A 24,142-nucleotide genomic window follows, 5' to 3' on the forward strand; every position below is an offset into this window, starting at 1 on the left:
ATCTACTGAACCTTTCCTCTTGAATCCACAGCCCAGATCTCCTCAATAACCCCGTTCCGATAAGCATAGTAAAAGTCATGCAGGTTGACAGTCGGGTCGATATGGCTTGGAATCATCTCGACACGGTCCCCCACCACCAAGGCAGGAGTTCCCTCCTCCCAGCTCAACGAGCCATGTTCATCTCCCAGATTGTTGTGCTTGTACCTATCGTCCTTACACTCTGCCAACCCACTATCTGTCGTCAACGACTTCAACCCCGTGTCGATGGTAACCTGCCGCTCACCCTGCTTGCTAATCACGGTAGCCAGCAACGTCAAGCTGTTGGAGTAGAATGTCCCCACGGCATTGCGGTAGTCCGTGTCCATGAAGATAAACGACCCAGGCTGCAATTCCGTCATGCCAGGGACTGTAGCGCAGAATTCAGCCGTGCCCGTGCCGCCTCCCGTGACGACCTGGATGTCATGGCCTGCGTGACGGAATGCGTCCGCCGTGTCGGTTAATATCTTCATTGACGCGAGACATTCCCTCTGACGATCTTCTCGATCATGAAGGTGCTGTACGTGGCCCTCGTAGCCCTGAACTCCGATTAAACGCAGGTGCTTCAGCGTGCTAACATGCCTCGCCAGAGCCAGCGCCGGCTCCCCCGCCCTCACACCCGTCCGACTTAATCCCACATCCACATCCACCAACACAGCAATAGGCTCCTCAATCCCAGACCCTGCCAGCGCATCATTAATCGCCGTCGCGCCCACCTCACTATCCACCACGATCCGAATATTCCTGTGCCTTCGAAACAACTCAACCAGCCTCTTCACCTTGGGTGCGCCGATAATCTCGCATGTGATGAGGATATCGTCGAACCCCGCACCCGCAATGGCCTCCGCCTCCGACACCTTGGCAACACAGCAGCCTTTTGCTCCTGCGGCGGCGAGTTTGTGAGCGAGGGTGGCGCTTTTGGTTGTTTTTAGATGAGGGCGGATATTCAGGCCGGTGGGGAGGAGACGGTCGAAGAGTTTCTGGATGTTGGCTTCCATCAGGTCTAGGTCGACGATCATGGAAGGGGTGTCGAGAGTGGCTAGCGAGTCGCCGATGCGTGGGGAGTACATGTTGGCAGTCGTGGATAGAGAATGGAAAATCCAAGGAGAGAAGAGGGATTTGGAAATTGTTGTCTGTCAGACCAACGGCGGCTTTATAATGAATCTGACCCTTGTCGATGGCATCTATCTACTTATATGTTTATCTATTACTTAACAAATTCCTACCAAAGACAAGTTCCACGCCATTCCATTCCGGTGTTGTACCCCTCTGTCATCCCTGCATATCTCCCCCCTTGACCGTCATTTTTCCGTTTTACTCTTTATGATGATAAATCAATCACTTTCCTCGCCGCAGGGAAAAATGGATTGGAGGCCGCCGTCCGGTCCGCCAACGCCAGATCTTCGTCCAAGCCGAATTCTATAAACTGCGTCATGGCTTTCTCTTTCTCGGCAACAGCAGCGCGCACCGCCTTTGCCTTGTCGTCGTCGAGAGTCAATGCCACCCGTTCATACTTCTTCTTCTCTTGCTCCCAGCTACCAAAAAATAGTTGTTTGCGTCGCTCGACTTCCGTGTCATGGGCCGCAGCAAGTGATTTCAGCGCTTCGGCCCGTTTGGCTTCGTCCACTTTGGCCTTGACCTCCTCCTCGTCTTCTTTCTTCTTTTTTGCGGCCAGTGCCTCTGCTGCCATGTGCTGTCTTGCGAGGATTTTTTCATTCTCGGTGTTGTGGTAGTTTATCTCAAAGACCATGTCTTCGACGGCCAGAACGGAATTCATCCGAGCTGTATACTGCCTCATTGCCTTTTGATAAGCTCCGTGGGGATCAGCTTGGGCTTGCTTCATTTTAACCTTCCACTCTCGAACGTCAGCGTCATATTTCTCCTGAGCCTCACTTGACATCTGATATTCTTCCTCCATCCGGTACACAAAAGCGGCCTGCTCCCGAATTTCAGGTGGAAGAGAACAATGGTCAACTGCATAGGGATCCTTTCCTGTCGTCCCCAACGCTGAACAATCGATTTCGACTGACATTGTACGATCTGAGTCATCAAAATCCGGTGCAAGCGGACGTTCAGGCTTCGGGACGATATCGTCGAGCGTTGGGGCGTCCTCGTAATGGACATCTTTGAAGTAGAGATTCGAAAATCCAGACACCGAGGCGTTTCCCTTCAAATGGATAAATCTTAGCTTGATCTGGGATCCCTCCTCAATCCACGTTTTCTTGGTCCTCTTCACTGGGAGAAATTCAACCACAATGTTCGAGGCTTGATTGTGTTTTCCATAGAGATGCCCAGGGGTCTTGTTATCATCAAGCTGAAGACACTGTAAAAGAGGATCATTCCCCTCATCCTCAGCAGTCATGAAGGAAACAGGGTATCGGACGCCGTATTTGAACTTTCTCGGAGTTAGCTGCCATTGTCATCATCGTCCATCTGTGCTCACCTTGGGATGATACGTCTTGTTCTTGTTATCTGGTGCAGTCTTCTCTTCGATGACCACATTCGTTCTCTGATTATTCATCGCAATTTGAAACAAGGTAAGAGGTTTCCCTGACTCTTCTTTGGACAATGAGATGTTCGAAATGAGCTCTTCGTGACCCGTTTCTGTCGAATCCCATGTTAGTTTGGGTCACTGTATCCTTGACAGGAAACTCACCCTGAAGTGCACCAAACGCGAGACGTCTGTGAGTCACGATGCCCTGATACGTTTTCAAGTCCAGAGAAAACTTGATGTAGCTTAACGGGTCCGGATCGAGATGGGTGATCTCGTCAACCAACTGGGGAATGTCTTCATATCCTTTGAGTTTGCCAATTAACTGGTACATATTGATCACATCATCTTGCTGAAGTGAACGGTCAGTACGTCCTTAGATGAATGTAGAAAAATATCAAACTTACCTTCATAACTCGCCAGTTGTAAAAGGAGTTCACTGTAGGGCACCATTTTGGTGGGCTAATAGAAGATCGTGGTTAATCTCCTTGAAACCTTACTTTTAGCAATTGACTTACTTGTTGCACAGCGTAGTGTCACCTCCATTTGCAGACCAGGACATGTTATGTGTGAACTTCTTTTCCGTCTTGGTTGATTTATCACCCGAGTTGTCTGTATGGCTGTAATTGACCTCTGCCTGGGCCCCGTAACCAGACAACGAGGCACCAGCCGATGCCTTGAGAATGCGGATTTTTTCCTCGACAGTAGAGCCCGAGATAGAGTCAGATTCATCAATCGACACCAATCGGCCGCCTAGGTGAATGCTGCGCGCGAAGAGGATGCCTATTCCTTATCTTAGACCTGTGATTACAGCAGTGGCAGTATTGAGCCATACCATATTTATCTTCAAAGCGCTTTAATTCCTCAACGGACCGTTTTTCGCGCAGTATCGTAACATCAGCTTTGCACTCATCGCTCAGTTCAAGAGTCTCTTCATTGAGAATCAATTCCACACGAGGAAACTACTCAAGTCAGCATATATTACCAAGGCAGTCTTCGATTGTCCATGGGATGGATTACCTCATACACAGCATGCATGTATTTGGTGTCTCTGAAATGAGAACTCGCGCTTTTTTTATCATTGCTCCAGTTTGCACCCCCATGCACAGCAGCGCTGATGCCAAATCCTGACCCCCCTCTTTACAACAGATTAGCCCAGTCTTTCAGCATGAACGAAAAGGTGATACTAACAAGGCTGCACTAATCGAGTTTTGCGTAAAGCTACTATTGGCCATTGTGGTTTCCATCACTCCATTCGTCTCGAAAATCTTGACATTCGATGAATCTGCGGTATAAAACCGGGGGATACGAAAGGTGTGCTAGTTGGAAGTCAGTATATATTATACTTGTGCTGATTTGCAGGGGCTTAGACACTGACATCCGGAACGTCCACTCCGTGTTCCTGAATCTGGCTTTTGGTCTTTTCATCCATTTGAAATGTGATGTCCCAATTGGGGAGCTTTCTCGGCTTCAAGGCAAACGCTGCGGGATTGGTGAGCATGGAACATATGAGTGGCGTGATTCAACATACCCGAGTAATACGACCTTTTGACGTCGACAACTTCATTCCTCGGCTTGGTGATTTCGGGATGGTCCAGGACTTTGATGACCTTTTGCACAGGGCCAGTGAGTAGGGTTTGCCCGGAAAGGAGGTTGTTCTCTCGCATGACAGTCCCCCATTCTTTCTCCGTCATATCGGACGCGTGGCTGCGAATGTGTCACTAAATAGCAGCTGCATGGTTTAGCGGCGACTTACATGATGGTGTCGGAACTGGAATCGGCTGCCCAGTCGTTGTGATTGTATCTACTAGTCAAAAGCGACGCAGCAGGTGCATCTGCAAACTTGATGGCTTCCTTCTGTGTTGTGTCAGTAAATCCAATGCTAGAGGGTAGACTTATGGATCTTACGTTGGTCAAATCCACCCCCTTTTTCAAAAAGTCCTGGGCAATCGAGTCCATTTTCGTGAGTCTCTTGCGCATGGAGATGTATACCTCGTGTGTCTGCAGCAATCAGCATCGATAAATAACACCAAACGAGACAAGTCCATGGAGACAGGACTCACATCCTCTGCTTTTGTTCCATTCAAGCCGAGGTATTTTGTAAAACCAGTGCTCTCAGGCACCAAAACACCATCTTTAGTGCAGAAATTTCCACTTCATCATGTTAGCTCCAGCTTGAACTCACATACACCGTTGGATGTTTTATCTCACTCATTCTTGCTTAAAAGACCTTCACTCAAAAGGGATGCTCTCAGCACGCTCAAGGGCTTTTCTTTGAGGCCCAAATCAGCCTGGGCAAATTGCCCGCCGGGCCTTGCTTTACCGTCTCGTTGATCGTACTTGAGGATTATCAAATGAAGCTTGCCGCCATCTTCAACCTTGGTTCCATTGTTCCTGAGCGTAGTTTGGCTATCAAGCTTTTCCGGGTCATCTTCAGCCTTGGTTTGGCCATCCACGAGCTTGAGTTTGTCAGCGTCGGGGTCATCTTCTTCGACACGGTCTTCCTTGTCATCTTGCGCCACCACCTCGGGCTCTACTGTGCTGTTGAGTTTGGGATCATTTTCAGCTGGGGAATCTGAATCTTAGTCAGATTAATCAGCAGCGTGATGAGATGATAACGTGAATACTAGAGGAATCTTACCACTAGACATATTGGGCTACTGGTTTTGAATGACCGAAAAGTCCTTTGGCACAGCAAAAGAAAAACCTCCTGAAAAAGATATTCTTATTTTAAATTTTCCGCAAAGTGTGCTGGGAGGGGCATGATTTATTTATATTCCTAAATGCAGCTGAAAAGGCAGCTGAGAGTGAATGGACCCGCTCCCCTCAAAGTAGACCCTGTTCGAGTAGTGATCTACAGATTTTGTTCAGCTGGAGGATATTATCACCCAACCCATCATCTAAGCCCCGCAGGTATCTAAAGACATTTTAAGGCCACGCCATTCTAGAGGAAAAAGCTGCTCGGCAGATTATCAGCGACAGAGAGGAAGACAGATCATGGCGCCGGGACTGCAGGGGAGTCGAAGAGCTGGCCAGTGTCTAATATTCCTTTTGATTATTATGAATCTATCAATCTAACTTTCTCTTCTTCGCAGCCAGTGACAGTGATCAAATCCGCAGTTTTATACACTCAAATGCCCTGCAAAGTCCACCCAGGCTGTCTTTCTGTAAAGTCCGCGCCTTGAGCTCCAAGCCGATCACATACAGGGCATATCCTATACTTTTCACATCCAGAACCATACTCACGGCCTGGATTCTCCCGATAAAGTGGAAGAGTACAGACATCGCAGCTCTGTCCTGGATTTCCTGGCTCTGGCTTAGGATACCTTTCGTCTTCTCTCACCTGTGCATCTCCTAGCTGCATACCATACTCGAGCAGCAGTTCTCGAACCCACGTGTTGCCCGTCACCTCCATCCACCACGAGAGATTACGTCCAAAGCAATCCCGAGGCTCCTGTGGCAGCGGGTCATGGCGGAGTATCTGCCGGATTATATCGCCATGGCCATGTTGGACGGCTATCATCAAGGGTGTAAGGCCGAATCGATCCGGGCGATGCACATCACTGCCCAGCAAGGTGAGCTGTTTAAAGAATCCTTCATTGCCGGCCAGAGCTGCATAGAAGAGGGGGGTCCTGCCGATTCGGTCTGCCTTGTTCCATCCCATTTCTGGCGTCTGCAGGAGCAGGTCGAATATGACTTGATTCCCACGAGACGCAGCCCAGGAGATAGCATTCCGCCCAAACCGGGCATCTGTTCCGAAAATGGATACGCCACGCTTGGTGAGGAGCTGAACTGCGTCTTCTTTACGTTGGAACGCGGCAAAGCACAGAAGAGGTTGGAGGATAGCACCTTGCTCATGGTCGCCGTCGCCTGCATGATCAAGAAGCAGATTCAGTATTTCCATGTCGCCCAGCCACACGGCTTGCCCTAAAGTACTCAATTGGTGCGGTCCTCTTCGCTCATGCATGTCTGCCCCATGCTCCAGCAACAGTTCCATGATACGTCGCCTATCAGGGCTTCTCCCAGATAACGCTATTGACTGCAGTATTAAATCAAGCGGTGTGGACTGGTGCGGACCGGAAACATTGACTTTTGCGTGATGAGCCAGGAGGAGTTGTGTCATTGGCACGTTGCCCTGAATTACGGCATCAATTAGTGCTGTTATGCCGGTTTGACCTTGAGCGTCAATGTCAGCCCCGTGATTCAGCAGCAGCTCCATCAAGTCGACGTGCCCTTTCCTCGCAGCAGCGAGCAGTGGGTAGCTTCTTTTCTCGTTGGCGTTCACGTTGGCGTTGTATTTCAGCAGCAAATCCACTGCCACGGCTTGACCTTCGAGTGCGGCCAGAAATAACGGGGTTCTCCCGTGGGCATCAGCCACCTCGACATCCGCACCCGACTGCAAGAGTAACTTGATTGTCTCTTCCTGGCAAGGGTCTTCCATAGTCCTGTGTAGCGCCGTCATGCCCCCATCCTCGTCTCTCTCATTAATATCCTCGTTGTACTGCAGCAACAGTTGAATCACCCCGGTATGGCCCATCTCCGCAGCGCAAGTCAATGGCGTCCGTCCATTCACTAACGACAGCATCTTGACTCGGCGGTGCCCATCCGGCGGCAAAACACTCATTAAATCCTTTTGATTGGCAATTACCGTGAACACTTCGTGTATATTTTGCGATTCGTCCATGGGTTTCATGGAGGCTCTTCTCTCCAGGAACTGTTGCACTTGGGATTCATTTCCAAGAATGGCAGCTATCTTCAACGCGGTGCGGCCGTCCTTGTCGTCGCAGTCGGTCTGTAGCTGGCCGTTCACGGAACCGAATACTGTGACTCTGTCGTCACCATTGGGTTGAGTTATTTTCTTGGAGAATGACATTGTGATGTTGATGGGATTCAAGGCTGGTTGAGAAGTTAGAATGATGGATTAGATGTTGAGACTGATGCTCCTCTAGCGGTTGCCTTCTCTCCTATATAGAGCACTAGAGAAGCAAGGGATATTACCGGTTAGGCTACACCGTGTTGTTGCCTGTATCGTGCAGCTCGATCACTTACCTACATAGGATATGAGACATGTATCGAGGGGCTTCTGCCTGGTGGCTACATACAGGAAACCTGAATCACGTATAATTAGGCATTCTCTGAACTAAAGCTGCAGTGCACATACTGACCATCTGCATAGCCCCATATTTTGACCGGAAGACCTGAAAATAAAACAGCAGTTGAAATTGATGAATCCAGCCAGACGAAAGCTCACGGCCTAATAGAGGGTGTACTAATAATGCCAGTTCTTGTAGACCCCTAGTCGTATGTTCAATGGGACATGAGGGCTTCATAGAAGAGTCCAAAGTCCCCATCGATGGTAAACCTCATCCAGACCCATCCCATCCATTCCCTTCGCCTGGATAAATAACAGAGTTGGCAGGAATTTGGTCCAAGCTCTCGACAACGCCGAAGCCTTGTCTTGGCTTTTTGGGATGGCCTTGCTTCTATTGCCAGCTGTACCCCGCTTTTGTTGAGCCACGATGATCCCAGGCTGGTATACATTAGGATGGGTATAAGAACTAGCTTAAAGTAAAGGCTGATAATGATCTGGTAGAATTTACAATTGCAGAGCGTAGTGATGCTTTATGCTATGTCAATTGACACAAATTAACCGACTCATTGGTCAGCTCCTATCAGTCAAAGACTAACCTATATACGTTAGCGCTGTACCCTATCCGAATGATCAGGATTCTAATCACATGACTTTCACTATTATCTTTGTCAAGCATTTGATTAAGCAGTCGATCAAGCAGTTAATCTAAATATACGCCCATTCTAGGTAGTGAGGGTGTAAGTCTAAGCACTCTAAAAGAATAATCTATATAGATAAATATATAAGGTAGAGTGAAGCTCTGCTAATAATAGAATAGTATACTATATACCTACGCTCTGCATGCCTTCGTGGTTCCTACTCCGCTTACGAAGAAAAATGGCTGTGCTCCCTAGTATTATCGATTATTTAAACCTTCCCTATCATTAAATCATGTAAAATTGTTTTCTATGTGAAGAATATCCCAGTGGGTAAAGGGCTTGAATCTTCCTGAAGGGTGAACTGAATAGGGCGGTGAACCACTCACAACAGAATAAGTGGAGGTAGGTGACCATCACTATACATCCTACTGCTATATGCTTTTTTATGTTATTATAGGTATCTTTTAGTTTAGCTTTTATATTCATTCAACAGTGGAGTCAAAAGTTTCACGTTGGTGTTGATAAACACGAAATTTCTTGGGTTGCCTCGAACGATGTTATCATCACGGGATCTGCCGGTATCACGTGTCACTCCGCCTCCGCTCCTGTTGATCTGGAATCATCGATTCAATCTATCCAACTTCTCCAACTCCCCGATCAATTCTATCTCCTTGGTCTTGATCTAGTCTGCTACACTCTGCAGTCTAGATATCTATTTTATCCATGCTCTATGGGCTAGGGTTCTAAGCCAAGATTGCATCAACATATCCCTGTCCTGAACCATATAACAACATGTGCCTTTGAGATCTCCCTCTTCTCGACCCATTCTTTCGATTCCTAGGAAACCATTCTAACCCCGAGTCCTCAACACCACCAAACCGCTATCATGCCCTCCGCGAACAAAGGCAAAGGCAAGGGCCGCGAAGCCCGCCCGTCTCGAAGCCGCAACACAACCCCCAATTCCAGCTTCAGCTCGGGCCCCGCCTCACTGCCTTCGAGCTATCTCGACAACGAACCCTCCAAGATTATGGTCCCGACAACTGTGCAATACTCCGAAATTCTCGAGCGCATGGGCGGCGCCGGTCCTATCCCCGATTCCAAATCCCTCGAGTCGCTGATGGAGCACCTCAAGACCCTCAGTGAACTGGCCGATGCGCGCGGCGATGCATGCAATGCGGGTATCCGAGAATTGTCTCAGAAGCGGAAGGAAGTGGCGGAGGAGGCCGAGCCGGTTGATCGCGAAGCATCAGAACGCCCGAAGATGAAGCGCGAGGCTGACGATGAGGAGGAATCCAATAAGGCGCTAAAAGGGAAATTGAAGAAGCGGAAGGAGCGCGGTGGTAGTACAAAAGAGGACCGTCCGTTGAATCATGGTGCGCATGAGGTTTCCCGGCAGGATGGAGCGGAGACTAAGATTGAAGGCGGTATGTTGAGTCCTGCCCCAGACTCCCAGTACTGTTGGTTCCCTCTTTTTACGAGGGTCGCAATTCTTCCTTTTATTTCTACATGAACTTTGCTCTCAGACAGCTTTGCTAATTCAACTCGCTCAGCCGCTTCTCCTGCATCGAAAAAGTCGAAAAACGCAGCTTCAGAGGGTACCTCGTCGCTTTCTCCTCCCTCGCTGGCATCCCCCAAAGCTCCGGCGGCAGGAGCTGCTGCTGCCCCTCCTGATGGTGAAGGCCCCGAGGCCGCTGGATCGCCAGGATCGGAGGACAGTGGGGACTCTCACCAACCTGAACCCGCGCCCGCCGTTCCCCAAGTCCAAGTGTTTGGACCGAATCCGCTCAAGTTCGATGATCCGACCATCTACAATATCCGTGAAATTACGCCTGACATGACCGATGATGAAAAGAAAGAAATATACTCCGTTAATGTTTTCCCCAGTAGTGACTTGAGCCATATGATGGCTGGTGTTGCTCCAGATAAGGATTTCAGCAATGCCAAACCCACGAACCAAGTCAGCGCCAACACGTTTCTTGCCTATATTGAACCCCATGTTCGTCCATTGATGGAGGAGGATATTGCTTTTCTTAAAGAGAGGGTTAGTTTCCCATTGTTGCATCGGTATAGCATTCCACTGACAAATATAGGGCGATCGAACCACTCCATTTATCATGCCAAGACGCGGAAAGAAGCATTATACAGAAATATGGGCTGAAGATGACGGTGCTTTGAGTGTCGATCAAGCTAACGGCGATCGCCTACCGTTGAACCAAGGCCGCGGAAACATCGACTCGGTGACCGACGACACTGCCGAAACAGACAAGGTTTCCGTCGGACCTCTGGTTAGCCGCCTATACTCGCTGCTTCGATATGAACATCGTGATCCCTCAGATGAGAACGCCCCGAATGGAACTGCTAACGGGGAGACTTCAGCAAACGGAAATCTCAATGCGGATTCCATGGATATTGACCAACCCCAACCCACCGGGGAATCGGAAAACAAGGCACATGCTTCTGCGACATCTTTCCGGGATGCCTCTCCGAGTGGGTTCAAGGTTCCTGCGGCCAAGCTCGACCACGCTCAGCTCGACGAGCGTCTCAAAGCTGAACTCCGCCATGTGGGCTTCCTCGGGTCCGACGACAACCCAGACTACGATGCACACTACGACGATGACATTGCACAGCGTTTACGACTTTTGCAGAGCGAGCTGAAGAAGCAGATGATCATCAATAGCGCGCGAAAAGCCCGAATGCTCGAGATTGCCCGTGAACGCATGGCCTATCAAGAATACACGACCATCCACGATGACCTCGACTCGCAGGTGCAACAAGCCTATCTGAAACGTACACGTACCCTCGGCAAAAGCAAAAAAGGATCGCAGGCCAAACACCGCCCCGGCGGGGCTGGAGGCGGTAGCCACGTTGTCAGTGCTGCCGGTGTCAGCCGCCCTGCCATTGGAGACGTGGCCAGAACACTCATGGATCGTCGCAAGCGCTGGGACGACTGCATTGGTCCGGTCTTCAAAGACTGCAAGACCACTGTCCCTGGCAAGGGAGAAACGGTCTTTGACCCGTCGGTTATGGCTGAGTACGAGAAAGCGGAACTTGAAGGCTGGGACGAGGAGCAGGAGTAATATGATAGCTCTGATGTATGCGTCCTTCTGTGCAAATTCTCCTCTATTTTTCGTTTCTCGGGGACTTTTTCTCTGTACATTTTCGGTACTACTTGGGTGAAGGTATAGAGCCGGGTTGGCTCCCTTCGTGTGACATTGTTTTCTTGCCAACTACAATGATTGACCTGGTCTATATAGACCAGAACGGGGCATGGGTGATAATTTATGGATCTTAGCGGCGTCAAGCGAAGAAATAAGGTGTTTGGGGTTGCAGGCAGGTTTATTATAAGGGTTATTTATTAAATACCATTTTGCAAGTTTGCTATACCTTCAATTGGAATCATATTCATTTCTTCATAGTTAATGGGTATCGTATATAAAATTAAATCCTAACGATGAATGATCAAAACCTCACCCGGGAACCGTTTCAACCTCGCCGTCAGATCCCGCTCACTAACCTCCAGCTCGGTACAGATCTGATCGAAACAGTGCATTCCATCCAGATACTTGGAAAGTGACTTATCATCGATGAAATCCTCCTCGTCTACATCTCCCAACCCAGCGCCAAAACCGCTGCGACTCCCACTCTGGAACGAAGTCGAGTGCTGCTCGCGCCCATCATCGCTTCGCTGGCTATGTATCGGGGCCGCGTCATCGCCGATACTCGAGGCGTAGGGGCTATTCGCGCCCGTGCCGGGCCCTCGCGACGTGATCCCGCCATGGGAACCGGGCAGTTGGGAATGGGCGGACTTGAGCGGCGGGGCGGGTAGGCCCGTTGCATAGGCGTATTTGTGCACGCGGTACAGGAAGCCCTTGATGATGCCGAAGGTGATGAAACGGCGGATGTCGATGTGGGAGAGTTGGCGGCTGTGGTGGAGGTACCATTGTTTTAGGCTCTGGCCCTGTTTCAGGCTGGCGTAGAGCTCGACGATTCCGGTGCCGTCGACGACTTCGCGCTGGTGGGGGTCGTCGAGGGCTAAAATGGCCGTGCTGGGACTGCTGCCTTTATTGTTGTTGTTGGCGTTGGCGGTGGTGTTATTGGTGGTTGGTTCGATGGGGCTCTCGACCGGGGGCCAGACTTCATCCGGGTCGAGGTGCGAGGTGCCTGTGCTGGCGATGGGAAGCTCGGTTCGGGGGCTTGATAGGGGGTGTCCGGGGGTGGGGGCTGGCGCGGCCGGGTTGGCTAAGGGGGGTGCGAAGAGGGTGTTCACGTAGCGGGCGCACTCTCGCTGCATGTCTTCATCGGAGGCGACGGTTGAGCTGAATTGGGCTGTTGGGGCGTATATCGCTGAGAATGAGAAGATGTCAAGCAGGAAGAGGCACCCATAGTAGAGGAGATGGCGGATGGCGCGGCAGGTGAGGGAGAAGTCTGTATCGGCTAAGATGGAGATGATACGGAGGCTGTTAACACCGTTGATATGTGGGACGATCTGGACAGGGTTAGAAAGACGGTGAAGGATATGAGCAACTTGACGTCCGACCTACCCGTTGCATCGTAAGATCCCAGTTCTCATCCATGAACGCTTGATAACGAACGGTAAATAGGGGAACCTGCCATGCCTTGACCGGTGGAGGTGCAGGGTAAATCGGAAACAGCTTAATGTTCAGCGTATTCAATTCATCTGTTTTCAATCAGCGACTGAATTCCAAGGGTATTCCATCAAAAGCAGAAAGAGCAGTCCTTACCAACAGGAATCATAGATTCACAATAATTATTCAAATCCTCCATCAAAGTCTCACACAAACTATACACCTTTCCCTCACCACTCTTCGAGTGATCCCGAGACAAAAACCCACTCTGTTCTTCCAATCCGCGCATGAGATCCGCCAATCGCTGCACTACACTTTTGTACGTGCTGAAATCCTCGTCCTCCGCCAGGACCAGGCAGAAGTTGAAGATGAACTCATTGCGGTCGTATCGGGGCGATTTCATGCAAATCGGGTATCCCAGAATGCGGAAGCCATTTGTGCATACTTGGATCAGGTTTCCGCACAGTTCCTGACGTGGAATCACGAAAAAAGAGACATCGGAGAAGGTGAGGATGAGGGGTTGCGAAGGTGCGGTGGTGGAGGGGACGATCGCACCGTCGGGCACTTGGTGGACGACTTTGGGACCTAATAGAGAGATGGGTCAGCATTGGGTTTCAAAAGCAATGTTTTGTAGTCAGTAGATTGTTTTCCTCACCCTCCTTGATGTCGAATTTGCTGTAGAAGATGGCTTTGATCATGGTGGTATTGAGGATGAGCAATCGGAAGCAATTCGAATGCCGTAAAAGATCGCGTTACGGCGCATTGGCGGGTTGATGGTTGGTCAAGATAAGCTAAAGCTGTAGCTCAGCTCTCCAAGGCATTTTTTTATAGATTACTTGAGGGGATGATGCAGAAAAGCATTGCACCCTTGCGTTGAAGTCGAAGTGATGGTTTTTGGGTGAAAATCGCGGGGAGCTTTGGGCGTGGAGAAGCTGTCGCTTGTTACCCCAAATCGGTGGATTTCTGACTGACACCATGCCAGCAATTCATCGACGATCTAGCATTCTTCTAGCTAATGTACGAAAGATAATATCTTCTTTTTAAATTATACAAGGTTGGAAATTATTTGCATTAAATTGAATTGTGTATGTATTTCTGCTAGAACTAGAAAGAAAACACCGCCAGGACTTAGTATTTATGCAGTGCTCAAACAGAATCAACTCATTTTGGGAACAGTTAAATCAGAAACAAAAGTTCAAAAGGGTATTGTGTGTAAAACAACAGCAGTAACAACGGAATGAATGCAAAGAGTCATATCTATCAGCGGTCGGCAGGCCAAATCCAGGCAATGAGACGGAAGTTGTGAAATGTGAGACTGAGCGCTGCGCATGCATGCATGAATAAAAAACAGGCCCGCCCGCTGGAGGCTAGTTAGAGATGCAAAGGAGTGCAGTGGTATGAGAAGATAAGGAAGAAAGGAATGGAATAGAGGAAATTCAAGGTTCAGACTCGCAACCTGTCGATGGTTGCTCTCGGAAAATGAACTTTCGGAAGGCTGGCAAACTGAGCGAGGGCATGGGATTTCGGAGCTGTCATGAGTGAAGGAGCTGAAGGATGTGGATTTAGACACTGCTATCGTGCTGCGCTAGAGGGCTGGTGAGAGGAGCGTCGGATGGTGCCTGAAGAGAGCGGATGAGATGTTGGAAGAAAGTAATTCTCTCGAAGTGACCCTGGCATCTGTGTACTTGTTCTTGTCCTACCGAGATGAGACAATGGAGTGGACATTTCCGCCAGGAAGCTTAACGGCTGGCTCGATCTAATGGCACTGATGAGGTCTGCGTAACTTCCTCGCTCCCTGGCTTCTTTCAGCCACTGCTCCCAGTCCTCATCGAGTGGTACATCAACGCCCTGTTCTCGAGCCGCTGTCGCTGCTAGAAGACGGTAATTTAGTTCGACACCACAACTTTCTAAATCGTCGTCGCCTGAATCTTCTTCCTCCTCTGCTTGCTCCTTTTTGTTGCCACGAGGCTCTGGAGTACAGTCAACACCTCGGTCGTCAACCACGCTGTCGACGACATCTTCAAATGTTTCTTCTACCACTGATCCCGGGCCAATGTCGACCCCGGGACCGTCGTCGAAATGCACCTCCACGGATGGAAGCGGGGACGGTGCTGCTGGTTGTATGCCTTGGGCGGTTGTGTCTCCTACAGTGACACCATGTTCCTTCTCGTAACGCTGACGAGCCGACTTGGTCCCCTCCCATCGACAAAGAGAGGAGATCTCCTCCTCTGTCAGACCAAGGTCATCAAAGACCTTGAACAGCTTGCGATGCCAGGGAAATCGACCGAGTCTCATGCGATGGGGTCCATAGGAATAATCGAGGCCAGGATATTGGGCCTCAATGCAATCGAGAGACCCATAGAAAGTAGAGGTTTCCACCCGGACCTCTGGAACTAAATGGCGGGCAAGGTGAGCAGAGAAAGTAGCCGGGTCGCTTGTCCGTGGTCGTGGGAAGGTTGCATTGTACACAATCTGAGCAAGGGACGGTTTATGCATGATGAAGCGAAATGACGGAAGTGGAGGTGATACGAAAGGGTGGATATACTCCGTAGAAAGCGCAGGGAAGTAAGAAACGACCGGGAAGCCGAGGAAGGTTAGGCAAGTGAGAGGCAGGAATGCGCGTGGTAGAAATAGAGAACGAAGCGATCCTTCCACGTCGTTGTTGCTAAAAAAGGCCAGAGGTGATCAAGAGATAAATAAAACAAAGACAGAAGTAGAAATACGACTCCACCAGTGTCGAATGGATATGAAATCAGCAAGAATAAATAGATAATAATAAGGAGGATCGAGAGAAAGGAGCCAGCCTAGACCGATTCCAGTGGGGCGCAAATGAACCGAATGGAGATAGATGTGCAGAAGAGATCAAATGACTCGAGGTCGGGATGGCGATATTAAAATAAGGAATAAATAGCAGGAATGAGGCGATCTTCAGCCGCAAAGGAGAGCGAGAGATGATCAGAGTGAATCAGGACGATGGACGTGGATTATGTGACACGCCAACCAGAGAGGCGTCGTTGGTTTCGCCTGGGCCGCAGGAACAGGACAACAACAACCCCCAAAGCTGCTAGCAGATCCCCCCAAAGTCTAGGCTTTAAACACCGCAGTCCATCGCGCGATGATCAGAATTGCTTTTGTCGAGATAGATAGTCGATAGATATAGACGGGGAATAAAATCAAGAGGATTCAGAAGAAGAATGAGGGCCGCCAACCTTTTATAACGGTCACTGAATCAACACCGCTCTGACACGCATGCAACTGACCAGCGCATTCGTCCGTCAAACCCCAGTGAGTTTGCCAACTTAACCATATTATTATTATCCCCCCTCCTTTTTTTATTTTATTTTATTTTATTTTTCTCCCCGAGAGTCTTGTCAACGCACCCAGATGCAATCCAGATCCTTCTTTTTCTCCCTTTCGTTTTTTCTCTGCTGTAACTAGCATTTCCCCCCCCCTAGTCCCCTCAGATCCAGAGTGGCCGTGTGGAGTAACCCATTCGCGGGCTGAAGTGTTGGCTGGCGGGTCTTCCAAATCCACTTAGCAGCTCTGTTGTTTCCTGCAAGGCCACTTGGTCGATGGGCTGGCTACTGCTTCTGGCCTCATACTTGTAACTAGTCCGGAGTAGTTCTGAAATGACGGCGGTGTTGTTGCTGATCGCGAGAGAACCGAGGGCTCCGAATACTGTTTTCTTTCTGCAGTCCAGCCTGTCAGTCATCGTGCATTAGTAAGAGAGGCAAAGGAAGAAGGTGGTGTCATTTTTTTTGTTTTTTTGCTTGCCAGCCACCAGTCATCGACTATGATAGTCACGTATCCGTAGATAGAAGCATGTTAATTGGGATAAATCTCTGATGGTTTATCGCCTCGAGGATGGTTGGCTGCGTTTCTTCAACACTTAAATTCTACTCTAAATCCGTTCGACTGTCGATGCCCTCCTCATAGGTCACGTGCTCAGTCGCATATCCAAATGGGGATACCCTCGACTTCTCCCCAACACAGTCATCCCTCGTCTCATCCACACGATCCATCTCACTGACGACCAGTCATGCATCCAGTCAGTCTCACGTAGACTGGTTTTCAATAAGGCCAGATGTCGACTTTTGATGGGATCATCGAAGGCAAGTGATACAGACCAGGCTGAGTTCAGCAGCTTCTAACGTTCTTTAGAATTTCCTTACATCAAAAGTAAGCTTAAAGAGACTATCCTCACGTGCATCGACAAGGCTAAGTAAAACAAGTCGATCAGTTCCGTAAATTCCCGGGCAGACCTCTTCCTCTTGCATACTTCCTCAGCCATGTCCACAGTGACCACCTTCAGGGACTGGAGTCCTTCAGGGCTCCTTTTATCTACTGTTCAGCGGCGACCAGAGAGGTGTGTCTTCTTAGCTGCTGTCATACATCCAGGCTAATACTGTCAGCTGCTTCTGCGCATTGAAAAATACCCCCACCGCATGAACTTTAGTAAAGGCATCTTGGAATCACGAAGGCTTCACTATAAACACTTGGCAAAACTTTTGGTTGGTCGATCTTGTCAGAAATGGATCATGGTATCATCTAACATCAACAGAGACCAATTCCATTGAATACGCCCACTGATATCGAACTAACTCCACGGTTGTCCATTCGAGTGACTCTTTTCGACGCAAATCATTGTGCGGGCGCAGTAATGTTCCTTATCGAAGGAAATGGAAAGGCTATCCTCTATACTGGTGATATTCGCTGTAGGTCATCAAATATGGAGTACTCGCTTTACATTAGCTAATAGTCTCAGCTGAATCCTGGTGGGTCAATAGTCTTGTCAGGCATCCAATCCTGCTTCCATATACACTTGGAAATAAACGTCTCGACAAGATCTATCTTGACACGACATTTGCCCGCGCATCCAAAATCTACCACGCTTTTCCGCCCAAGGCAGAGGGACTATCGGAGCTTTTGCAAAAAGTCGAACAATATCCAAGTGACACAATATTCTACTTTCGGGCATGGACATTTGGATATGAAGAAGTTTGGATGGCGCTTGCTGCTGCCCTGAACACCAAAGTAGGTGATACGTTTCTACAGATGTCTCCATAACTAACAATCTTAGGTCCATGCGGATAGATATCAAATGGGCTTATATCGATCACTTGTCACGCATGTGAAAAACGGCAACAATTTCAACGAGGCGCCTGCTCTATGTGGCTTCGAATTGGGAAACAAGTTCGTCCCTGGATGCCTAAGCGACGATGAAAGCTCTCGCATTCATAGCTGCGAACCGGGTTTACCCTGCTCGGTGGTCAAGTCCAAGAAAACAGTCGAAATCCTTCCTATCGTCAGTCGAACGCAAGACGGTTTGGAAATGCCCGAGGTAGGTGCTGGAGGTGGAGGTGGTGATCTATATCAGATGCACGAACTCCTACTGCCGGATCAATTCTCACTGGAGGAGCTGGAGAAGCTGTGTCTCGAGCGCATACATGATGCGAAGGTGCTTTCTCAGACACGAGAGGCACTCCTCGAGGCATTTAAATCGAAGAACAAATCTCTCTCGCTTGATAGCTATGGTCTAAAGGATGAGCATGACATGCCACTGGAAAAGCTGGTTGCTATCCTCAGCCGTGGCCATTCCGGAAACAACCCTTTGTCAAACGATATTGAAGAATTACCTACAGCACGAGCAAATCCAAACAAACCACTCCCCAACACAATCGTACGTCTCCATCACCTCTATCCATCGTCCCTTCTAATGATACGTCTAGCACTTCCCCTACTCACGACACTCATCCTATATGGAATTATGCGAGCTGGTCTCCGCATTCCAACCAAAAGATATCTACCCCTGCACCGTCGATCTTCAAACTTGGGACGAAGACGTTTCCATGCAAAGTCTCTTCGGGCACCTATGTTCTGGGGATGAATTTTCCCACGACGCTCGCATGCGGGAAACACTAGGAAATGATGAATATTCTCGATCTCGAAAGAGGGCTTGTCTTGACGATGCGATCTCATCACAATCTACTCAATACTCATCCAGTCTGAGGGATAGCAGTCTCACTGGCATATGGTTTAATCTGGACCAATCCAGTCAGGGGGTTAACGCAGACCAACGTGCTCTAGCACCAAATCCAACATCACCCTCCAAAGAAACACCCCTCTCCTCTTCATCCTCAAGAATTCACCTTCCCTCGTCACTAGAAACAATTAAATCAACAATCCAGCAGACTGAACCTCTCCATATTCCCCCTTCAATGCCAGCAACACAAAAGTTCAAGCGTAACGAAATACGTCAAGCACGAGAGTTTCTCAAAGCCGCCAACCTTGGCATTCAAATCGGACCTCTGCCATCCTCATGGCCAACAGAGGAAGAAGATGAATTTAACATAAAGAAACCCGAGCCCGCGACGGGCAAAAAAGACGAACATGAACATGAAGATGTGGATATTGACGATGCCATCAATGATAATAACGATGATGATACTCACACCATTCACCCAGACAGTCAACTAACCAACCCCCTCTCTATCCCTGATTCGGCCTTCGCTTCTGACGAGGAACAAGTGATTGAGATAGATTCTCCTTCTACCAACAAGACTATATCACCCGGTTCATCTACCGGTGACAATGACACCATGCATAAATCCACGTTGACGAAATCTTCTTCCTCGCGACGGAGAGCAGCGTATCTAGCTGCCCGAGCTGATAGTTTCGAAGCCTGGTCTTCTGTATCGCTTGTTTCGGCGGGGAATAATCATACTGAAGAGGAGATTGAATTATAATTACCTACCTACTTATCACAAGGGATTAATTTATTGTATAAGATCCTGTATTATCATAAGTGAATACAGAAAATGAATGTATCATACATCACTACCCTTCTTTTTCATTCAGATAGACTCCTATAAAGACTTCACTTTATCTACCTGCAGCGACTCCTTTATTAACTAGGTCTAGGCAGACAGATAGTATACCATATATAAAGGCCACCATCATCCGAATTTCATCTCAGCTCTCTAGAATCTACGCTTCTCTTCAATCCGACAGTCCTCTGCACTTTTGAACAAGGCAGCTTCCACAAAACAGACATGGAAGAATGATATCATGCAGAATGCATCTTCTAAGACCAACAAACTTCCGCCCCATCAGCCAACGAGACATCGAGACCTCGCAGCATTGCCAACTCTTATCAACATCCATGTTCTGCCGGTCAAAGAATGGGTCACTGCTGCCTGAAACAGACACAGAAAGAAAGAGTATGCGCATTCTTCTTGTCAAAATCGCCTGTCAAACAGAGATGTTTCATGGAGATACCCACGCTACCGGTCTCCGAATCTGAGGGGAGAACATTCTCAAGAATGATCAGGGTAGAATTGCTTTGCTTCGCAAGGCGCCTGAAAGCGTCGGCGAGCTGTCCAAATATTGGGATGAAGGTTGTCGAGGTCAGAGTGAATGCTGTGGCGATCCAGTTGAGCTAGTCGAATTTGTCTTTGTTAAAATCCTTTTTTTCTCTCAATCCTAAGCGAGGCAAATGGGATTATATCCACGATTATACCTTGTGGTATGAGCCAAAAGACTTACAGGGTACGAACTTTGTCATGGAGGTCAAGTAGGGGCGAGGCAAGCGCAGGAGTGTCGCATTGTCTAGGCTAGGATACAATTCATTAAGCTTTACTGGGCTGTGTCGAGGACCGCAAACTATGACTAAAGCCTTTTCTGGGTCAAATATTGGAATGGATGTAATTTAGTTATTCAAAATATTTCATGAAGTGATACCCAACAACAAATCGTCACATTCGTATGAACGTCGCTCGTAGCCACAAGACAAAACCAAATCAATCAACCAACCAACCCCCTAAGAGAAAGTCCCAGGGTATATAAACAAACAAGAAAGTAAGTAGAAAAAAGAAAAAAGAAAAGAAAACCACGAATAAGACAAGCTGACTCCCAAGCGTGCTATACAATAGAACCAACAAGTAGCATGTCAGGTCAGGATTAGAAAACGAAAAAGTTCTGGGCAAGAGGCATTTCTTCCGCTGGTTCTGCGTCGCAGAGCATACCGTCTGCTTCGACTACGTAGCTTTCTGGGTCGACTCGCATCTTGGGCATGATGTCGTTGAATTTCATGTCTGGTTTGCCGATGTTGCGGCAGTTTTTGACTGCTTCGACGCGTTTCTTGAGGCCGTATGATTGGACGACGCCTTCGTCGATGGAGGCTTGGGAGACGAACATGATGGATGTGCTGGGGACACGGTACTGTTGTTTATTAGCTATTTGTGCTTTGTGGTGGATAAAAGTGTGCTTACAGCGAATTGAGGTCTAATGATAACAGGCTCGATGGTAGGAATAGATCCGTTGGGATCGCCCTGTGAGATCGCGTTAGTTATTATTCAAATATCTTGAAGTCCGAGAAACTTACCATCTGAGCAGCGGCAATCATTCCACTCTTTAAAATCTGCAACGGCTTGGTACCAAACGAGCTAGGGCTCCAAAGCACCAAATCCGCCACCTTGCCGACTTCCACACTTCCGATCAGGTGAGACATTCCTTGGGCAATGGCCGGGTTGATCGTGTACTTGCTAATGTACCGCTTGACTCGGAAGTTGTCTGCACCGGTGCCCTCGTCCTCCGCCAAGGTACCCCGCTGCACCTTGTTCTTGTGCGCGGTGTGCCAGGTTCGAAGAATAACTTCACCACAGCGGCCCATAGCTTGGGAATCAGAAGACATCATACTGATGGCTCCAAGATCGTGGAGCACATCTTCGGCGGCAATTGTTTCGGCTCGGATACGACTTTCCGCAAAGGCAATGTCCTCGGGAATATTCTTCGACAAGTGGTGACACACCATCAACATATCCAGATGCTCATCCAGGGTGTTTAGCGTGAAAGGTCGGGTCGGGTTTGTGCTACTGGGTAGCACATTTGCATGTTCAACGACTGAAATAATATCTGGTGCATGACCACCACCAGCACCTTCGGTGTGGTAGGTGTGGATGGTACGGTTCTTGAACGATTTGATGGTCTGTTCCACGAAGCCAGACTCGTTCAGAGTATCGGAGTGAATCATGCACTGCACATCGTACTCCTCACAGACATCCAGACAAGTATCGATAGCAGCAGGCGTAGAGCCCCAATCTTCATGCAGCTTCAAACCGCAAGCTCCCGCGCGGATCTGCTCTTCAATGCTGATCTTGCCACTGTCGTTTCCTTTACCGGTAATACCAACGTTCATCGGGAGACTGTCCCATGCCTGAATCATTCGACGCATGTGATTAGGTCCTGGTGTGCAAGTAGTCGCGTTTGTACCAGTCGACGGGCCAGTTCCTCCTCCCAGGAAAGTGGTAATACCAGAAGCCAGCGCTTCATCCACCTGTTGCGGGCAGATGAAATGAATGTGAGTATCGAATCCTCCGGCCGTCACGATCTTGTTTTCACCAGCAATCACATCGGTCGCGGAGCCCACAACCAGGTCCGGGTGAACGCCGTCCATTACATCAGGGTTTCCAGCCTTGCCAATTCCAACAATGATTCCATTCGTGATACCAATGTCAGCCTTGTAGATTCCAGTCCAGTCGATAATCAACGCATTCGTAATAACCGTGTCGACGCATTCCGCTGCCGATCTTCCAGATGCTTGTCCCATACCCTCGCGAAGAGTCTTGCCACCACCGACCGTGCACTCGTCACCGTGAGCTGTGTAATCGTTCTCCACCTTAATCCAAAGGTCAGTCAGACCCAGCCTAACCAAGTCACCAGTCGTAGGTCCAAACATCCGAGCATAAGCCTCTCGCTCCATCGAGAAACCGGTGATAAGGGCACTATCCGCAGCAGGCTCAGGCTCAGGAAGGTGACCAAATCCTTGCACCTGCAAACCAGCCAAAATCTCATCCACCCGGCTCAAGTCAACCTTTCCAGAAGCAATCGAGTTTCCTCCACAGATGATACGGTTGCCTGCAATCTCCACAAGTGTAACGGTCTTGGTATCTCCGGGTTCGAATCGTACCGAAGTTCCAGCGGGAATGTCGAGTCGGTATCCGTATGATCTAGCGCGGTCGAAATGCAACTGCGGGTTGGTTTCGATAAAGTGGTAATGAGAACCGACCTACAACAATCCCATCATCAGTTCCCATCTTGCCAAAGGCATAGAAATCTTATAAATACCTGAATTGGTCGGTCACCCTGGCTCATCACCTTGAGCTTGATTCTCTTCCGTCCATCGTTCAAAGCGACCCTCACATCCTTCACAGGTATCATCGCACCGGGCATCTTCTCAGGTAGATAATCTTCAGCAACCGGGTCGGGAAAGGTATCGGCCGGTGGAATGGGCAGGAAACTGCCGTACAACGCCTTCTCGATGTCTCCGTCATCGCTACTGATCGGGTTGTGTACGGTGACTAGGTAGGTACCGCTGGGGAATGTGCCTTCGACCTGGAGTTCGTGGAGGGTAGATACGACCGAGGGGAGAACGTGACGACGACCGAGCATGTTTTTGCCCATGGACATAAGGTCGGCCACCCAGTAGTGGCCATCGCGAATAAGCTAGCAGGCATCAGTAAGACAGACAGACAGACAGGGATAATCATTGGCCAAGACTACCTCGTGCAAATTCGATGAAATCAGAGCCTAGCTGGAATAATCAGTTATGGTTACGCGACAGACGAAATCCGGGGATGTTCGTGGGGTATAAACGTACGACAGCTTCAGCATGGTTCAAGCGAACACCCCGCGCGAGACGACGCTGGGCCAAAAACCCTAATTGGGAGATTGTGAGCTTGTCAAGCTAACTCTGGTATTAGCACCTGAATTCATTTTTTCCTTTTAGACGAAATTAAGTATACCTCCTTGGGGATGAGGTGCATCATTTTGCACGACCAGCAATCGTAGCAGTAGTGCTAGGGCTGAGCCGGTACACTGGCAAAGTCTTGGCCTGCGAATCAGTGGCGATCGATCACTAGGCCACCCTTGCGATTGGACCCAGAGAGATGGGTACGGTATTGAAGGGTATATATATAAAGAGAGCGGCAGGGTTGTGGACTGGGGGAAAAAGAAGAGATATTGCCAGTATTAATGAAACGCGAGCATCGCTTGGAAGAAACCCCAAATCTGCATCGGATTCCGGCGGGTTCATTCAAGAGCCGGGAAAAAACGAGGCCCATTAATATTTGTGGGGAGACGAGATGGCCGAGATAACACTGGATGATAAGCTGCGGCGGTCGGCCTATGGCAGTCGGCCGTGGGCGTTCCTCAGTTAGTCATGGTTTCTGGTAACATTACCTATCAACCATGGCCGACCTGCCGATGGAATGACATTATTATTCTTAGGGCGGTATGTCTG

The 24,142-nt window shown here is 49.0% G+C and overlaps 8 protein-coding genes across 8 annotated transcripts; 2 read left to right on the forward strand and 6 right to left on the reverse strand.

The window, feature by feature from the left end:
- Positions 1 to 2: 2 nt before the first annotated feature.
- Positions 3 to 1,106, reverse strand: ASPWEDRAFT_169481 (DSD1 family PLP-dependent enzyme; the record flags this gene model as incomplete). The annotated part of the gene is made up of 1 exon (XM_040830469.1): positions 3 to 1,106. The coding sequence occupies one exon, from the start codon at positions 1,104 to 1,106 to the stop codon at positions 3 to 5; it is 1,104 nt and encodes a 367-aa protein (XP_040693325.1).
- A 125-nt stretch (positions 1,107 to 1,231) lies between these two features.
- ASPWEDRAFT_385312 (uncharacterized protein) lies at positions 1,232 to 2,799 on the reverse strand. Its single transcript, XM_040834903.1, has 2 exons — positions 2,480 to 2,799; positions 1,232 to 2,431 (listed from the first exon to the last, which is right to left on the reverse strand). The coding sequence occupies exons 1-2, from the start codon at positions 2,555 to 2,557 to the stop codon at positions 1,358 to 1,360; spliced, it is 1,152 nt and encodes a 383-aa protein (XP_040693326.1). The 5' UTR covers positions 2,558 to 2,799; the 3' UTR covers positions 1,232 to 1,357.
- On the reverse strand, positions 2,331 to 5,417 carry ASPWEDRAFT_385377 (uncharacterized protein). The gene is made up of 14 exons (XM_040834905.1): positions 5,169 to 5,417; positions 4,739 to 5,102; positions 4,591 to 4,681; positions 4,436 to 4,528; positions 4,284 to 4,384; positions 4,059 to 4,234; positions 3,906 to 4,009; positions 3,719 to 3,846; positions 3,548 to 3,665; positions 3,363 to 3,489; positions 3,046 to 3,310; positions 2,935 to 2,989; positions 2,480 to 2,879; positions 2,331 to 2,431 (listed from the first exon to the last, which is right to left on the reverse strand). Exons 1-13 carry the CDS (start codon positions 5,176 to 5,178, stop codon positions 2,550 to 2,552), a joined length of 1,962 nt encoding a protein of 653 aa, XP_040693327.1. The 5' UTR covers positions 5,179 to 5,417; the 3' UTR covers positions 2,331 to 2,431; positions 2,480 to 2,549.
- A 3,726-nt stretch (positions 5,418 to 9,143) lies between these two features.
- On the forward strand, positions 9,144 to 11,334 carry ASPWEDRAFT_25461 (histone acetyltransferase NGG1; the record flags this gene model as incomplete). The annotated part of the gene is made up of 3 exons (XM_040832734.1): positions 9,144 to 9,681; positions 9,781 to 10,298; positions 10,348 to 11,334. The coding sequence occupies 3 exons, from the start codon at positions 9,144 to 9,146 to the stop codon at positions 11,332 to 11,334; spliced, it is 2,043 nt and encodes a 680-aa protein (XP_040693328.1).
- A 368-nt stretch (positions 11,335 to 11,702) lies between these two features.
- On the reverse strand, positions 11,703 to 13,541 carry ASPWEDRAFT_25462 (nitrogen permease regulating protein NPR2; the record flags this gene model as incomplete). The annotated part of the gene is made up of 4 exons (XM_040832736.1): positions 11,703 to 12,743; positions 12,799 to 12,935; positions 13,000 to 13,428; positions 13,499 to 13,541. 4 exons carry the CDS (start codon positions 13,539 to 13,541, stop codon positions 11,703 to 11,705), a joined length of 1,650 nt encoding a protein of 549 aa, XP_040693329.1.
- An 874-nt stretch (positions 13,542 to 14,415) lies between these two features.
- ASPWEDRAFT_25463 (uncharacterized protein) lies at positions 14,416 to 15,339 on the reverse strand (the record flags this gene model as incomplete). Its single annotated transcript, XM_040832737.1, has 1 exon — positions 14,416 to 15,339. One exon carries the CDS (start codon positions 15,337 to 15,339, stop codon positions 14,416 to 14,418), a length of 924 nt encoding a protein of 307 aa, XP_040693330.1.
- Positions 15,340 to 17,071: 1,732 nt separating this feature from the next.
- Positions 17,072 to 19,589, forward strand: ASPWEDRAFT_104551 (putative DNA repair protein; the record flags this gene model as incomplete). The annotated part of the gene is made up of 6 exons (XM_040827655.1): positions 17,072 to 17,209; positions 17,256 to 17,354; positions 17,405 to 17,558; positions 17,609 to 17,877; positions 17,924 to 18,523; positions 18,573 to 19,589. Coding segments are annotated over 6 exons (2,277 nt in total), but the record flags the coding sequence as incomplete, so codon positions are not given.
- Positions 19,590 to 20,517: 928 nt separating this feature from the next.
- On the reverse strand, positions 20,518 to 24,134 carry ASPWEDRAFT_37470 (urease Ure). The gene is made up of 7 exons (XM_040834688.1): positions 23,646 to 24,134; positions 23,501 to 23,587; positions 23,404 to 23,430; positions 22,969 to 23,346; positions 21,227 to 22,909; positions 21,114 to 21,173; positions 20,518 to 21,063 (listed from the first exon to the last, which is right to left on the reverse strand). Exons 1-7 carry the CDS (start codon positions 23,667 to 23,669, stop codon positions 20,803 to 20,805), a joined length of 2,520 nt encoding a protein of 839 aa, XP_040693332.1. The 5' UTR covers positions 23,670 to 24,134; the 3' UTR covers positions 20,518 to 20,802.
- Between the last annotated feature and the right edge of the window lie 8 nt (positions 24,135 to 24,142).

Source organism: Aspergillus wentii (assembly GCF_001890725.1).
Source record: "Aspergillus wentii DTO 134E9 unplaced genomic scaffold ASPWEscaffold_2, whole genome shotgun sequence".
NCBI classification, from domain to species: Eukaryota; Fungi; Ascomycota; class Eurotiomycetes; order Eurotiales; family Aspergillaceae; genus Aspergillus; species Aspergillus wentii.

Bases quoted from the DNA above. Each gene is read 5' to 3' on its own strand.
- ASPWEDRAFT_385312 (XM_040834903.1), bottom strand. From the start codon at position 2,557: ATGAATAATCAGAGAACGAATGTGGTCATCGAAGAGAAGACTGCACCA. The intron at 2,432-2,479 runs GTGAGCACAGAT...ACTCCGAGAAAG, and splicing joins ACAAGACGTATCATCCCAAG to TTCAAATACGGCGTCCGATA.
- ASPWEDRAFT_385377 (XM_040834905.1), bottom strand. The intron at 4,529-4,590 runs GTGAGTCCTGTC...TGATTGCTGCAG, and splicing joins ATGGAACAAAAGCAGAGGAT to ACACACGAGGTATACATCTC. The intron at 3,311-3,362 runs GTATGGCTCAAT...GATAAGGAATAG, and splicing joins GCGCTTTGAAGATAAATATG to GCATCCTCTTCGCGCGCAGC.
- ASPWEDRAFT_37470 (XM_040834688.1), bottom strand. From the start codon at position 23,669: ATGATGCACCTCATCCCCAAGGAG. The intron at 23,347-23,403 runs GTAGTCTTGGCC...GATGCCTGCTAG, and splicing joins TTTCATCGAATTTGCACGAG to CTTATTCGCGATGGCCACTA. The intron at 21,174-21,226 runs GTAAGTTTCTCG...GCGATCTCACAG, and splicing joins TGATTGCCGCTGCTCAGATG to GGCGATCCCAACGGATCTAT.